Source organism: Rhipicephalus microplus, chromosome 3 (assembly GCF_043290135.1).
Source record: "Rhipicephalus microplus isolate Deutch F79 chromosome 3, USDA_Rmic, whole genome shotgun sequence".
In the NCBI taxonomy this organism is placed as follows: domain Eukaryota; kingdom Metazoa; phylum Arthropoda; class Arachnida; order Ixodida; family Ixodidae; genus Rhipicephalus; species Rhipicephalus microplus.
In genome coordinates, this window is record NC_134702.1 from 21,610,752 (window position 1) to 21,625,304 (window position 14,553).

The 14,553-nt window shown below is 43.7% G+C and overlaps 2 protein-coding genes across 4 annotated transcripts in view; one reads left to right on the forward strand and one right to left on the reverse strand.

The window, feature by feature from the left end:
• Positions 1 to 124: 124 nt before the first annotated feature.
• LOC142803627 (uncharacterized) lies at positions 125 to 4,399 on the forward strand. The gene has a single exon (XM_075889059.1). The coding sequence runs from the start codon at positions 2,031 to 2,033 to the stop codon at positions 3,021 to 3,023; it is 993 nt and encodes a 330-aa protein (XP_075745174.1). The 5' UTR covers positions 125 to 2,030; the 3' UTR covers positions 3,024 to 4,399.
• A 1,179-nt stretch (positions 4,400 to 5,578) lies between these two features.
• Positions 5,579 to 14,553, reverse strand: part of Pisd (phosphatidylserine decarboxylase) — a 48,630-nt gene continuing 39,655 nt past the window's right edge. For all 3 annotated transcript variants that reach the window (XM_037431861.2, XM_075889058.1, XM_037431870.2), the window contains 2 exons: positions 13,305 to 13,465; positions 5,579 to 10,551 (listed from right to left, as the gene is read on the reverse strand). In XM_037431861.2, coding sequence (XP_037287758.2) covers positions 10,291 to 10,551; positions 13,305 to 13,465 — 422 coding nt within the window. In that variant the 3' untranslated portion in view covers positions 5,579 to 10,290. The remainder of the gene's footprint in view (positions 10,552 to 13,304; positions 13,466 to 14,553) is intronic.

Sequence of the window (14,553 nt, forward strand, 5' to 3'; positions counted from 1 at the left end):
CACAGCGTACGGGTCAATGACCTGCCGGACAATTGTTCAGCCAGATCACGCGCCGCGCTTAACGTGTTGGATTATTGATTAGTGCTACGCGCAGTGTTTTGCACTTCCGTCTCTCAATCTCACGGCAACGCAAAACCGGAAGCTTCCGCGCGGCGGCTTCGTCGCGCTCCAATTCCGTTCAGAGCGCGGAAGCAGACGACACACACGCCTACGGAGACGCGTCGTCTGCTACACGGTTTTGTCACCGATGCCCGTCAACTTCATGATCACTTGCCGCCGGCGATGAGCAAGCACCACTAGCTCCCCAAAATGAAGCCCCTGATGTAACCATGCCGCTGTGGAGGAGGAGACTTGCCCTGTGGATACGCGAGAACCCTTATTTCGCCCCGTTTTTCTTTCGCCTGACACTTAGTTTAGTTCTAGTTCTCTACCTGAGCCTGGGGGCTTCTGTGTTCATGGTTCTAACCACCGGCGAAGAAGATTGGGACGTTTCCACCGTTGCCGAGCTTAGAAACAGGACCGCCGAGCGTCTGATTAGCAAGCTGAAGACGCTAGCATCTAGACACGAGACCTGGAATCGTGCCGTGATTGAATACCTGGTTGAATACGACGACAGAATGTCCGGCGTCGACTACAGGGGATGCTACGCGGCTGGAACAGATCCGTGGTCGTTTTCCGATGCCATGCTTTTCAGTCTGGTCCTTTTGACAACGTCAGGTAAGAAGTTATTATTTATACAACATATACAGCGCTATTTTGTGAGCCGTACGGGCGTGCAAGGAATAATAAACTGGAAAGAAACGCTGTGGAAGAGTGGACGCTCCCACCCACAACACATCTCAAATGTGGCCTGAGAAACTACGATTTTTGATAAGTTTGATTGCAAGGGCATTGCCAGGATTTTATTTGCGAAGGTGTGTGAGGGAATTGTGTAAGGAATCGTGTAAGGTCGTCGTCCCCTTCCCCGAAATAGTTACTCATTTTGAATATAGGTAAACGTCGCTATAGCCAACTTGAATATAATGTAATTCTCGATACAACGAAGTATTTCACTTTTCCTAGCTCCATGCCCATAGAAAACTCCTGCTTTTCTAGCATCAGCGTCGCACAACTGTGGGATACACCAAAGGTACTGATAATAGGCCGCTCAGTTATCGCCTATATTACCACAGTGCACCTGACCTGCATTTGTTTTAGTTTCACGCGCGACGTTCGGCGGCTGTGAAGAGTTCAGCCGCCGCAGCATCAAGTCGCGGTCGCCGGACCTCAGTACCAAGCAAATTTTTTGCTCATGATAGAAATTTGACTTTGTACTGCTGTGTTGTTCATTCTTCCAGCCCTTCTTCAGCAAAAGACAAAGCTTTTACTACTATGCTTTGCTTAACAACGATTAATTTTAGTTGAACGAAGTTCGAACTTGAATCGCCAAATTTATCAATATCTTTTTATCGATGTTCCATTTCCTCTAATGTATATGCGCACAGGTACGAACACACGCACGGACATACAGGTCCAACCCCTCCAAGGAATCTGAGTGCCGTGTCGCAAGAAATGAAAAATAAATGACACGTACGCCGGACAAGACAAATAATATATCAACACTCGCAAAAAGAACCTACGTACTTTGACAGCAGGAGAGAGGCCACGACATAGGCATGTGTTTTTGCCCAGGCATACGTAGGTTAGTTGTCTATATCATATAATATGACTAATGATTTACTTACCCCAAGGATGTTGCGGTTACGTATAGGTCCCTTCATTGCTTCGTGTAAATCCGCTCGACTAGACTGACATATCCGGCGGTGTTGATGGTTAGCACATGCCAATACGTTATTGCGATAGCAACTATACATAGACGATCGAAGCGCATTTTCGCCGTCGCCGTCATGTTCCGTATAAAGCCCAAATTGATACCATCGCCACGCGCGTCCCATGTTCAACATATGCACACGAAAGCTTGCGACAACTACATACACCTGCGGCTCAAGCATAGATGAAACGCACCGGCTGGTTCCGTCAAGGAGAGGAGCATGAATGGGTGCGAAGGTGGGGGGAGTGTAGACAAGTACTTCACATGTCCTCTTACCGCTTACTTCGCGATGAGGCGACAAACAGCACGAAAATTGCTTCGCTTCTTGGAGCGGCCGTATTCCCTTGCCAGAGTTTCGCAAGTTAACCAGATTGGATTCAAAAGAAGTTATAACTGTCCAACTTCGTATAGCATCACTATTTGTAGCAACCACATTGTTGGTTCGCCCTTTGGCAAAACTGTGCGCCCCCCCCCCCTTTTCTTTTCTCTGCACATCATCTCAATCTGCAGGCATTTGCTCTACGCAGGTGGTTACGACTACGCCAAGACGTCAGCCGCCGCAAAGGGAGCCATCATGGCCTACATCTGCTTCGGAGTTCCGCTCTTCTTCGGCTGGCTCCTGCTGCACGGCAAGACAGTAGCGCAGACGTGGCTATTGACGTGTGTGAATGCCTACCGGCTCCTCGCCGGCCTGAGAAAACGCTTCCGGAGTGTTAGTCCGGGAACCGAGTCGGAAGACGGAGTTACCGCACCACTACCGTCAACAATGTTTCGCCCGGAACTTTCGATCGTGGCCGGTCATCTGAGCTACGCGCAACTCGCACCCAAAGAGCACAACAATCGAGTTCGTGTCGTTAGCGTCGGAACTCCGCAGGGTACGACCGTTGTGGTGAACCGGCAAGCGCTGACTGCTGCTTCCGCGGCGCTTTTCGGCGTATTCCTCCTGTACGTGCTCATCGGTGCCGGTGCCTCAACAAGCTCGGGACAGACTATGTTCGACGGTCTATTCTGGATCTTCCTTCAGTTTACGACGACGAGCTCAAACCCTTACGCGACCTTCGGTACGAGCCCGGGAGCTCGAGGAGGTTGGGCGCTTTACTATGCCGTGGGAGCTCTTCAGCTGGCAGCTTTATCCTACATGGCATTTATGCTGGCTACATGGAGATGTGCGTTTTGCGCCAACGGTTGGACGACACACACTACCCAGGCTTAAAAGAAACCCCTACATGCCACGCTCTGCACCAACATACGACTTTTTTTTTTTTTTCCACGATGCCACGCCGCATGCGCAATTCCCCAAGCGGGTAAGTCACCAAAAGCTGTGGAAGAAAGGGTCTACAAACGCCTCACAATCTTGGAGGTTTTTGTTATCGTCATCTCGGTTGTCTCAGATCACCCCGCAAGCCACCCCCCCCCTCAAACCAAAACGACAGAGGGCAGCGCAAACAAGAAGAGGGGGAGGGGAGAGAAAAAAAAAGCAAATAGGACGGTGCAAACCAATTGGTTTGTGCAGACCTCCTTGGACTATTAAAGGTCTTCATATTCCATGTCCACGGTGTAAAAAAACAATATCTTTTAATTCAAACTCAACTATATTTGCCGCAATTAGATAACGTCGCACCTCCACGGTGAAACTCTGGGGTAAGTGCCATGCTGGCAGCCGGCAAAGAAGTTTCTCGCCAAGACAAGCAAGTCGAGATTTGCAAGTGTCCAATAGTACTGCGACCTATTTCCCAAAGATCAGTATTGAGCTGTTTGCTGGCTTTTTGCTCTTTGACAAAATACACTGTTTATTCTCGGGTAATGAAATGAGCAGTGTACAGTTGCAATGTTTATACAGCAGCAGAAGTAGAAATGTTTTTTAATTGACAACGCATTCAAAAGTACTGAGATTTACCCAAATTCAAACCAGTAGTCATGGCATGTTGGAAGTTTACACCACTCTTATTGTCAGCCCATGCAACTGTAAACCCTTCTATACTGAAAAAAAATTTTTAATGTGCCAATTACGTTGTTTCTCCACAACAATACCTTCTAATAATAATAATATCTGGGGTTTAACGTCCTAAAACCACCATTTGCTTATGAGACGCTGTAGTGGAGGGCTCTTGAAATTTCGACCACCTGGGGTTCTTTGACGTGCACTCAAACCTGAGCACACAGGCCTACAGCATTTCCGCCTGCACCAAAAATGCAGCCGCCGCAGCCGGGATTCGATCCAGGTAAGCAGCAGAGTGCCTTAGCCACTAGACCACCGTGGCGGGGCACAAAAATACCTTCTCTTCGTCACTCCAAAAATTAGAGTTACTGGCTGGAGTCATCTTCAGTACATGTTTGAAAGATCACATTACTTTACACAAAGCCATTGTATTGAACCGACCCCCCACAATTTTCCAAATGTATGGCGAATTATCAGCAAGGCATATAGTAGTATAGTACAAAATGGACAAATGGGTAACCCAATAAATGCATGCAGTCCTGTGAAATAAACATACTGCCACAATGAGCTGATGCATCTCTTGTTCATTATCCAAAGAATACACAAGTCTTTTGGCACATTAAGTTCTCGTGCCTTTTATGTAGAGTACCTAACCACACCAATAAAGGGGACTAAGTATCCACAACCGACCAAGCACTTGGGAGATGTTACAGCTTTTCCTTTCTCTGACTGTAGACTTTTGCCTCCTTTCGAACAATATGATGATGCTAAACCGGTATTTCACCATGCCAGTACTAATACATTATAGATATAAAGGGGTTCACTACCATTCCTCTTTATATTCACACCACTACTGCAGTGCCACAAACATAATACATAACAAAACGTAACCTTCACATGGCTGTGAAGGTCCTCAAACATTACAAAAACCACATGGTCCTAGACCATTTACCTAGACTGGAAGGTAAAAACCATCTTAGTACTTCTTTTCCAGTGAGTCGATTCTATTGAAGACAATTAAAACAACACACTGACTATGATTAGGAGCAAATAAAAGCAAAACAGTTCTCCATACAGGAGCCTTGTTCACAAATGAAAAATGAGTGTGTGAGCAGTACGATTCATATGTATGTTATAAAATGTGACGTAAGCAACGTGTGTGGAAAGTTTACACCATTTCGATTGAGTGTGTGCGCCATTGTATGGATTGTGATAGAGTCGAGATAAAGTCAAGATGGCCAGTTCTTTTCTCTTTCTGGTATTTTTGCATTATACCAGTCTATTCAGTGTCCAGATGTTTCCGCATACCTGGCCAACGCATCTGACGAAACCTTTTTTTACGTTGTAAATATGCTGTTTCAGCCTTTGTGGAAAATTACCAGTCTCGCCGACGTAACTGTACTGTGGTCAATGTGTCAATGTGTTGTTTTAAATGTCATGTCCGTTCCTGACCAGACAGGCTTCTGCGCTCAACTATTGATTTTAGTCAATTCTAGTGATTCCACCTGATGCCGTTCCACACCCAACGTGGTTTAAGCAGCGTCTGCATGAGAGATCAGACCAGTTTTGATAAAGCTATGATGTGATGTGCCGACATAACATTGATTTCATGAATATGGAGACCACGAAGACATCATGGGTTGACATCAAGATGTGATCATCTTTTGCATCACTCTTGTTGGTGTCGTTGACAGCCACTTTTCACTTTCAATGGTATGTTTAATGCTTCCGTCAATGGCCTCAATGTGTTTTCTTTTATCTTATATCAGTTGCTGCAAAGCCATTTTTACAACACTCCGTGTTAAAGCTGATAAACACACAGAACAGCATTCTATTTTTTAAAAACAGCACTTTATTAAAACGCTACTAAAACACCACGTAGAAACAGGTCTGCCCGCGACAGCAGCCTCAGGTCTCGCCGAGCACAACCGCCACAGCACAAGAAAGACATTCGCGGACATGTGACGTACAAGCAATACTGTGTACAATGATTGGAGACGCTCTCCGAGTGTAACAACATCACACAAAACATCTCGACCGTGACAAGTGTAAAATAGTGGCTACACATGTTTACAAAACAAAGAGGCACTTCACAGCATGTTTTTTTGCTGCCCCTAGAAAACATAGAGGCACCATCCGTTAGCACAGGAACTCTCAGCAGTCACTGACAACAAGTCACCGAGATTTTGCATGACACAAAATGCAGTGAGACAAGCATTCAGGAAGGGTCGGCGCACATGGCGAAACTTTAAAGATTGAAAGTTTACAGTGCGCACATGAAAGTGGCATGGCTGCTAATCACTTTTAGAGTAAGGTACGTCTTAACAATTTCGCTTCACATGCGACTGCCACACTGAGGGAGCAGTAGAAGCTGCATACAAAAGTGGGACAAATACATTCACAAAGGTCTATTAATGTTAAAAAAAAAATTACTGCCCTGCAGCAATTATTCTTCACTGTGCACAGCAACAATATCAAAAGCACTGGCACTCTTTGTATAGTTTTTATAATGTACCATTGTTACAAGACCTAAATAAAACTGAGAACTCGTTTTGTCGTGCACCTTTCGAAAACATCTTTTTCGGAGCATGCCAACAGAAGCAATGTGGTAGCAAACAAAAGGCATGCCTCCTTTATTTTTGACAAGTGCGAACCTACCCTTAAATTATTCTAAAAATGCCCTTCAAGAAAACGAACTTAACATGACACCCTGCTTCACAAGTCACCTTGAGATTCTTGCAGGATAGTCTGTGAAAACACACATTCCTGGAGCACACAAGCCGATGAGCTGCATCACAGTTTCTAAAACAATGTCAGCGCTTCAACAAATTCGATCCTGCAACTATAGACAAACCTAAGCATAACGATCACAACACCAACATTCCAACAGAAAGACCAGCTGACATTTTCTTTTGACTCACAGTAACCATATTGGAATAAGAAATGCTACAATGACGACAACAAACAGGAAGTCGATATGCTTTGGCTTTGACTGGTCTCAAACCACAACAAAAAATGAAATCCGCCTAGCTTTTTTTTTTCTAAGCTGGTTTGGTCTTAATGCGTTTAACATAGTAAAAACATAGTATAAGCTCGATATGCAATATTTTCACTGTATTCTTGAACGATGCCACCACAGAATAAACTGCCTAGATTTTCTGAAGTCAATTGTAGATCTGCCACGATATTGAAGTAGTAATTGACATGTTTTGGAAGCATTCCTCGGGAATTCCCGCAATGAGTATCTACTTAAAAACAGTTTCCACCTTGCAACACCTCTGCGCAGACACTGAAGGAGACTGATCCTTAGGTTTGAGTTGGGGAATATTTAAGAAGTGCTGGTGAAGCACTGCCATGGCTCGAGCTGAGTTTGCATACTGCTTCCAACTTTCTGGAGTCAAAATAATTAAGAAAACAGGAGCTATCGCTCTCCTCTACCTCCAATCAATATGATCACAAAAGATATCGGCTTTTCTCCCGACCAACAGATTTTTTGAAACACTAAAACGTGTAAGGCAAACATACATTTAACGAGAAAAAAAAAACAACTTGCAACCGGACTAAACTATTGAAACATGACCTGGAGAAGCCACAAGGATTTGCAACAGCCAATAAGCACACAAACAGGTCTGAAAAGCAACGGCAAGTACACAAAATGAACTTCAGGCTTTGCACATTAAACTGGCAAGCTTAAAAAAAATTGAACAGAAACTGAAAGAAAAAGGACAAACAACTGCATACTTACGCGCATTGATAGCAAGACAATAATAAGCTCTTGACTGAGTAGCATCTTTGATTCTATTTCATGGTGATTTAAAGTGTCAAGGATTGTATCGATACAACATTTGCTTAAAACACTGCACTTTTAAATGTGAAACTGCTCACATTACATAAAGAAACAATTCCGAGGAAGCAGAACTCTGGCCACAGTGAAATTTCGCTACAACTGGGTAAATGACTATTCCTTTCACGTACATACATAAGCCGTAATAAAAAGAAATAAGCCGGAATCATTCTTTCACAAAAGAACAGTTCAAAAGCTGCACAAGCACGTGTTAGCTAAATCACTGACAACTGCCTACAGCCAGCAGATTCTATCTTAGAAAAAGTTAGTCAATAGGGTGAGTAGAAATGGTACAGGAGATAAAATCATGGAAGGTTGCATGGAAGTGTATACAAGTGGCACGAAAAGTAATTATGATGCAAAAGTGCTGGACAACCGCACTTACACATATCACCCTGAAAAATCGCGATCCATGGTAAAGTACTGTGGACCACGTTGGTACAACTATCGTCGTAGTCATGAGCTCATAGCACTTCGTTCATATCAAATCACACGTAAATTAAAAAACACAGCGACACTGCACTCTGGTTACTTTTTTTCAGTCGTTTGTCCGTCACCATGTATGACAATGGTGGAGTGAGTTCTGTATTTTTTACTTGTTCTATTTCTCCTGCTCTTCACCGCACTGTGGCGCTGTCAATGTCCAACACTATTGATGTGTCAAATGCCACTATTACGATGATACTTGAGAAATGCAGAGAAAGGACGACCCTAACTATGCCTTTTTGCGCATAAACCTATATTATATATATAGAGAGAGAAAGAAAGTGCAAAGAAAAAAAGACCTAAATTCTGTAGACTGGGCTAAAAATAAAACTAATAAAAAATTTGCAGTGAAGAAAGCCCTACAGCTGTTACAATGCACATAGCATATAATACAAAGGTAGTATGCTACCAAAGCAAAAGTTAGTGAAACTATAAAAGTAAAACTATAAAATAAAGAATAGTGAAACAGAAAGTGTCGTAGTACATATCAAGATAATAACAATTAAAAGAAGAAAGTTCCTGAACCATTCACTGCAGCCAGCAGGTTCAGATCTCAACACTGGTATATCACAGACAGTTGAGAGATTGTCCCTTCTCCTGTCATTTTGTATCAGCGATTTAGCAAAGCAAAAACAAAGGATTACAGTGAGGGATCTATAGAAATAGTAACCAAAAAGCCTTGTCATCACATCCTTATCTGTGTCACATTTCATGAATGGAAACTGTTCTACCTGGCTTGTGTGTAGTGCAAGAATAAGAAACCGGCAATCTCAAACAATTGTTACGTAGTGCAAAGAAAACTGAACTCTATAAATTCCTTGGCACTGAAGACGAAGAACCTTCCATTGGCAGCATCAGCTGAAGATCGTAAGTGGGAAAGTTCTTTCGTGGAATGCTAGCCGAAAGAATGTGGCACTCTTTAATGAACATCGACTGAACCGGGTTGTATACAAGCAATCATGCTGAAGAAGTGTTAACTTCCTGTTTCCAAATATTGCACGACTATGATGAAACTGAAGAAGAGGCTATCTGTGCACGTCACTACGGCTTTTAAGACTGACTCTCCTCCCTGCTGTGAAGCAGGGTACGTATTATACACTAAGATCTCACACCTACACTTATGTTATTTAGTTTTCAGCCTCCTAATACGACACAGTGACCCTTTTGCAGTGCAACAGTAATCATTGTTTCAATGTGTGTATGCCTGTTTCGCAGAAAAAAATGAAAACAGCAAACTTGCCGTGTCAACAGCCACAAGTCCTTTCATGGTCCTAACACGTTCAACATACACATTATGTATCAACATTAAAACACCACAATAGTTTTTTTTAAATGCTTCAAATTAATTCAATTTAACACAGTAGATGGATACACCTAACGTCAGTCATTGAAGGGTGAATCAAATGTAGCAAGACAATCGACACCATGACCAACAAGAATTCGAAGCAAGACTTTTACAAATTTCTATAGCACCGAGTGAAACGTCATTTAAACCATGCAACCGTAACTTAACGAGAACACTGTATGCCTGTATAACAAACACTGTATGCCACTGTATAACGCTGTATCCACTGTATGCCACTGTATAACGCTGAACACTGTATGCCACTGTATAACGAGAACACTGTATGAACACTGTATGATCAATGTATCTCGTGGTGTGTATAATTGCGACACCTACTTTGCGTCTATAACAGCCAAACCCTGGTATCTCGTATGAAAGCGCTCTGCGTGGTCAATGCAATGAAAACAGTGTGCATGTGATCGATCATGCACAATTAAAGTGATATAAGAAATGAAAAGAAGGCTGCGCTTCGCCAAAAACATAATTGCACTTATCTCAGTCGCCGTTTTTTCCAATACGGAAAAAAAAGTCAGTGACACACAACAGTGCAAATGACACCCCCAAATGCTACAATATGACAAATAGAGCTGGTAGTTCTTGTGCAGCGCATAAAGCATCCACACACAAGATGGGCATTCACAAACCTCTTTGTGCCACTCCATGCAACACCGGTGCAACGATGGGGCGACCCTGGCTCTGCACCGGTAAGAACAGCAAAAATAACATCGTGCCACCCCTGTGTACCTCCGGGCAGCCTTGCGAAGATTGCAGTGTGCTCGCAGCAATCTTTCACTGAGACGGAATTCCAATTATGACGAGGAGTGAAGAAGAAAAAAGCAACGAATGAAGTCGCGAAAGCTGTGTGCTCACGTCCTCTGCGCTTCTTGGCAGCTGCTGTTGCTGGACTGTCGGCAGATAAGCTCACCGTACTTGATGCGCTGACCTTCCTTGAGCTCAAGCGAGAAGTCCCGCGGTGCTTCAAAGATGAGCACGATGGTAGATCCCAGATTGAACTCGCCGAAAGGTTCGCCCTTCTCGACGTGGATGCCCTCAGAATTGTGGTTGGACTGGAAGCACTGGTCGTTGAAGTTGTGCTTCTTGTACTTCCGTCGGTTGGTCACGAGGTTCTGTTTTGGGATTCAGTGAAGGAATAGAGAATGTAAATGTATAGAAACTTCGAGACAAACGAATGAGTAGGAAAGGCAGCACAATCGAAAATGTGTCAGGAAATAGCGAACAAGTAGCAATATAAAACATAGCACAGCCAATGCTTCATAAAAAATTCCTAGAGCGTGAGCCGCGAACGCGCTGCCCTAGCCTCCAGTGTTACCCTCCTTCTTACAGGCGAGCACCTGTAACGGCTGCCCCTTACAACCACGGCAAAGCTCTCAAGATTGCCTCCGAGCAGCTGGCAAGATAATGTGACCCGACTAAGCGGTACGGAGGCAAGTGGTTGCACACGGCGGCTGGTTGCAACACGCAGCCGGTGACATGGCCTCGGAGATCGCGTGCTGGCAGGAGGCGTTGGCACAGCATTTTTTCACGCGAGTCCGAGACTTTCAATGAGAGCATAAACAAAGCTAGTCTGGATGAAGACTATATATAGCTGCAATTAACAGAATTGTGTACAATACTTGAGAATAATAATCAAAATAACTGTTGGCGTTTTATGTGCCACAACCTTGATATGGTTACGAGGGACACTACACGAGAGGGCTGTAGAAATTTTAATCCCCTGCGGCTCTTCAACATGCACCTACATCTAGGTACACAGACCTCTAGCGTTTCGCCACAATCAAAGTGTGGCTACAGCGGCTGAGATGACCTTCGGGCTACCAGTAGAGCACCATAACCACTAGACCCCCATGGCAAGTCAAAAATTATAGAAATAAGGAGAGGAGTAATTTTGAAATTGCAGCATGCTTACTTTTAGCCTAAAAAAGGAGCTCCAATTTGTCCTGTTTATAGTCATTATTTTCGGCTGTTCAAAGCTCTACGTTTGACCACCACAAAACAGAGCTGCCTCACAAGTATAGTACGCATGAATTTAAATGCAAAAGCAAATTTTTTAGTACAGTTGGACCTCTTCATAAGAGACAGTGATGTACGAGATACTCCGGGTGTAAAAGACACCAGTGTGCGAAGATTGAAGTAGGTGTTGATAAGGAAATGTATACGTTGTACCCCACTCATAAAGACATCTCCTACTATAAAGGACAAGAATTTCTCCTTGGTGCATATCTCTTATAAAGGGGGGGGGTGGTGTGTGTTCAACTGTATTAACGACTGGTATGTGCAACTGCTCCAGGTACAGTCAAACCCCGCTACAACGAAACTCACGGGGCGCCGAAAACATTTCGTTGATGCGATAATTTCGTTGTAGTCAAATCGAAAAAAAAAAAAAATTGCTGATCTGAGCTAGCAAAACAAAGGAACATTTATTTTTAAATTAAAAAAGTGTCCGCTGCTTTCTATTCTTTCCCAGCAGCATCACGATGCGATTAACAGTCATGCTTAGCGAGGCCATGGTGAAAACCATGCTGAAACAACGCCTACAACCACTTTCGTAAACGTACCAATCAGTTGCAATAACACGCTAACACCAGCAGCCGTCCGCCGTTATGTGTATCCGACAACGCCGAGATGGAGGCAGAGTATCGTGGAGCGGTGACTTTTGCCTTATTCTATACCATTCTTATCATCAATCACTCGCGGCTAGCTGATTTGGTTGATGTTGCTGTTGAACAGCCGCTCTGATTAGGTACCACAATGGTCAAAAACGAATAAAATTACAAGCATTGGAATCGGAAAAGGCATCGCTCCGCGGTTGCACGCAGCAGCTACTGCGTGAAAAAAAAAACCATGAACTGAGCGACTGAGCTTCAGCTTCGGATCTTCTGCGGCTCGAAAGCAAGCTAGTGGCAATAGCAGGGCCATCCTCCATGCAGCAGGACAGTCTCATTGCCATCGCTATCGAGCAATAGCTGCGCCCATGCTTGCTGAACAGCGGTGGTTCCTGGTGGTGCCAACGCGTGTTTTAGACTATGTTGACTTATTTTCAGGGTCTCAAAATGCATCAAAGCGTTAAAAGACTGGGTTTTCTGTATAGCAATAAATATCTGAGCCTGTAATTGCATCATGAAATTTCGTTGAAGCGGGGTGGCAGAAGAAAGAGTGTTCGTTGTGGCGACAATATTTATGCATTGACTCCTATAGACTGCTGATAGAGAACCGTGAATTTTTCATTGTAGTGAAAATTTCGTTAAAGCAAAGTTCGTTGTGGCGGGGTTCAACTGTAAATACGTCCTGTAGCAACATCTGGTCTCTAACGGTAATGTTCACTATCAACTACGCGTTTGAGTCGAAATTATGCCGATATTACCTGAACTGAAGACTGCGTAAACGAAAGTATCAGCGTTACTTAGACCTGAATTGTTCTGTTTCAATACGTGAGCACTGTGCATCATGCTTCTTGAGGTTATCAAAAACTGACTGTCTATAAGAGTGTCTTAAGTTGACAGAACTTGTCAGCACCAGAGTTATTCAATCATTTGGGTTGCAAAACTGCATTCCGAAATGCAACACACGCACTTGGCCCAATTTTTTAAAATTAGGCTGATGTTCGTGCCACCTGGAAACGGCAACACAAAACACAAATAATGCGTTTAATAGTGGGCGTGCGTATCAACAGGTGACGTGACAATTTGCTCCTTCTGACAGGGGGAGGGGAGGGGGTCAATGACGTGTACGGATTTGGATACATGGAGCCTACGGCGAGTTTCGCAGCTCATATGATTAAATCACTCTGGTCACCACCATTATATCACTAGATGTCAGCATTATCACTTCTCATGTCCGGCAATCTTGAACGCCAACTCACATTATCGAAGTAAACCTTGATGGAGCCGACATTGGTAGCACCAACAGCAGTCATACTGAAGAATCCATGTCGCCACCGACCCATGTAGACCACACGCTCATTCATATTGAACAGGCCGGCGATCCAGTTGACTACGCCGGGCCGCACACTCAGAAGAGTGCCTGCAATATAACAAAGATAAAATGAAAATTTTGAAAGACGCCCGACCTGTGTGGAACACGCAGAAAAGTCACAGCATAAACTGGAGGAGTGGCCTTCGTAAAGCCTGCGATAAACTGTCTTAGGGCACCTACAGCAAGCACAGTTGAGAGGAATTTGCATTACTGGCATCCGGCTCTTACACTTATCAGGATTTATCTCGTACCACAATATTTCTTCACTACACAAAGAAACTTTTCTTGATAATCTAGTGCCACAGGCCCTGCTGTTCAGAATGCTACTATGACGCTCCAAATTGAGAAACGCTTGCAACATGAGAATCGTGGCAATTATTGCTGCCGGACAAAGTAAGCCTCAAAATCGGTGTTAAAAGAAAACAGAGTTATTTAAACCAAGGTGTATTTTGAAGTAAATTACACAATATGCAATATGCACTTTCATGAGAAGCTGAAGCACTATAAAAAAAGTTACTTTGGAGCATGTAAAAACAGTTTGATCCCTGCTGAATTTAAAAAGCAATGCGAGACTTCTCAAATGTGAACCCAAATACACTCAAACCACATTATCATGAAGTTTCATCCTAACGAAATTACGCTCATTAAATCTGAAAATTCACTATAAGAGTATATTTCAAACATTATTTATTGCAAGAGTATTCTTCGTTTACTTTGATATAACCGATATTCCATTATATCCAGATTCGTTATATCAAGGTTTGAGTGTACCACTTTTTTGGGAAAGAACAGAGGCTGTGGCCGCAGAGCTTTTTGAGATGCTGAGCAAACGTGATGACGTCATCCTAGCTGTGCCGCATTATCTTCAACAGCAGCACTGCAGAAGCATGACTTCCTCCAATATCTTCAGCAACGGAATGTCACAAGTTGGTCATGGATGCCATGGTTGAAGATATGGGAGACACTTGTTCACGTTGTGCTTGGCTGTGTCGCTGTCGTTATTCTGGATTTCGCAATCCAGCTGCAGAACATCGGGCTTCGCTATATTAACTTTTGCCTTCATCATATGAACAGAACTCTCACAGTTCGGACCAGTGAGTGCCGGGAACCTTCGGTAAAAGTGCAGTATGGCTCTG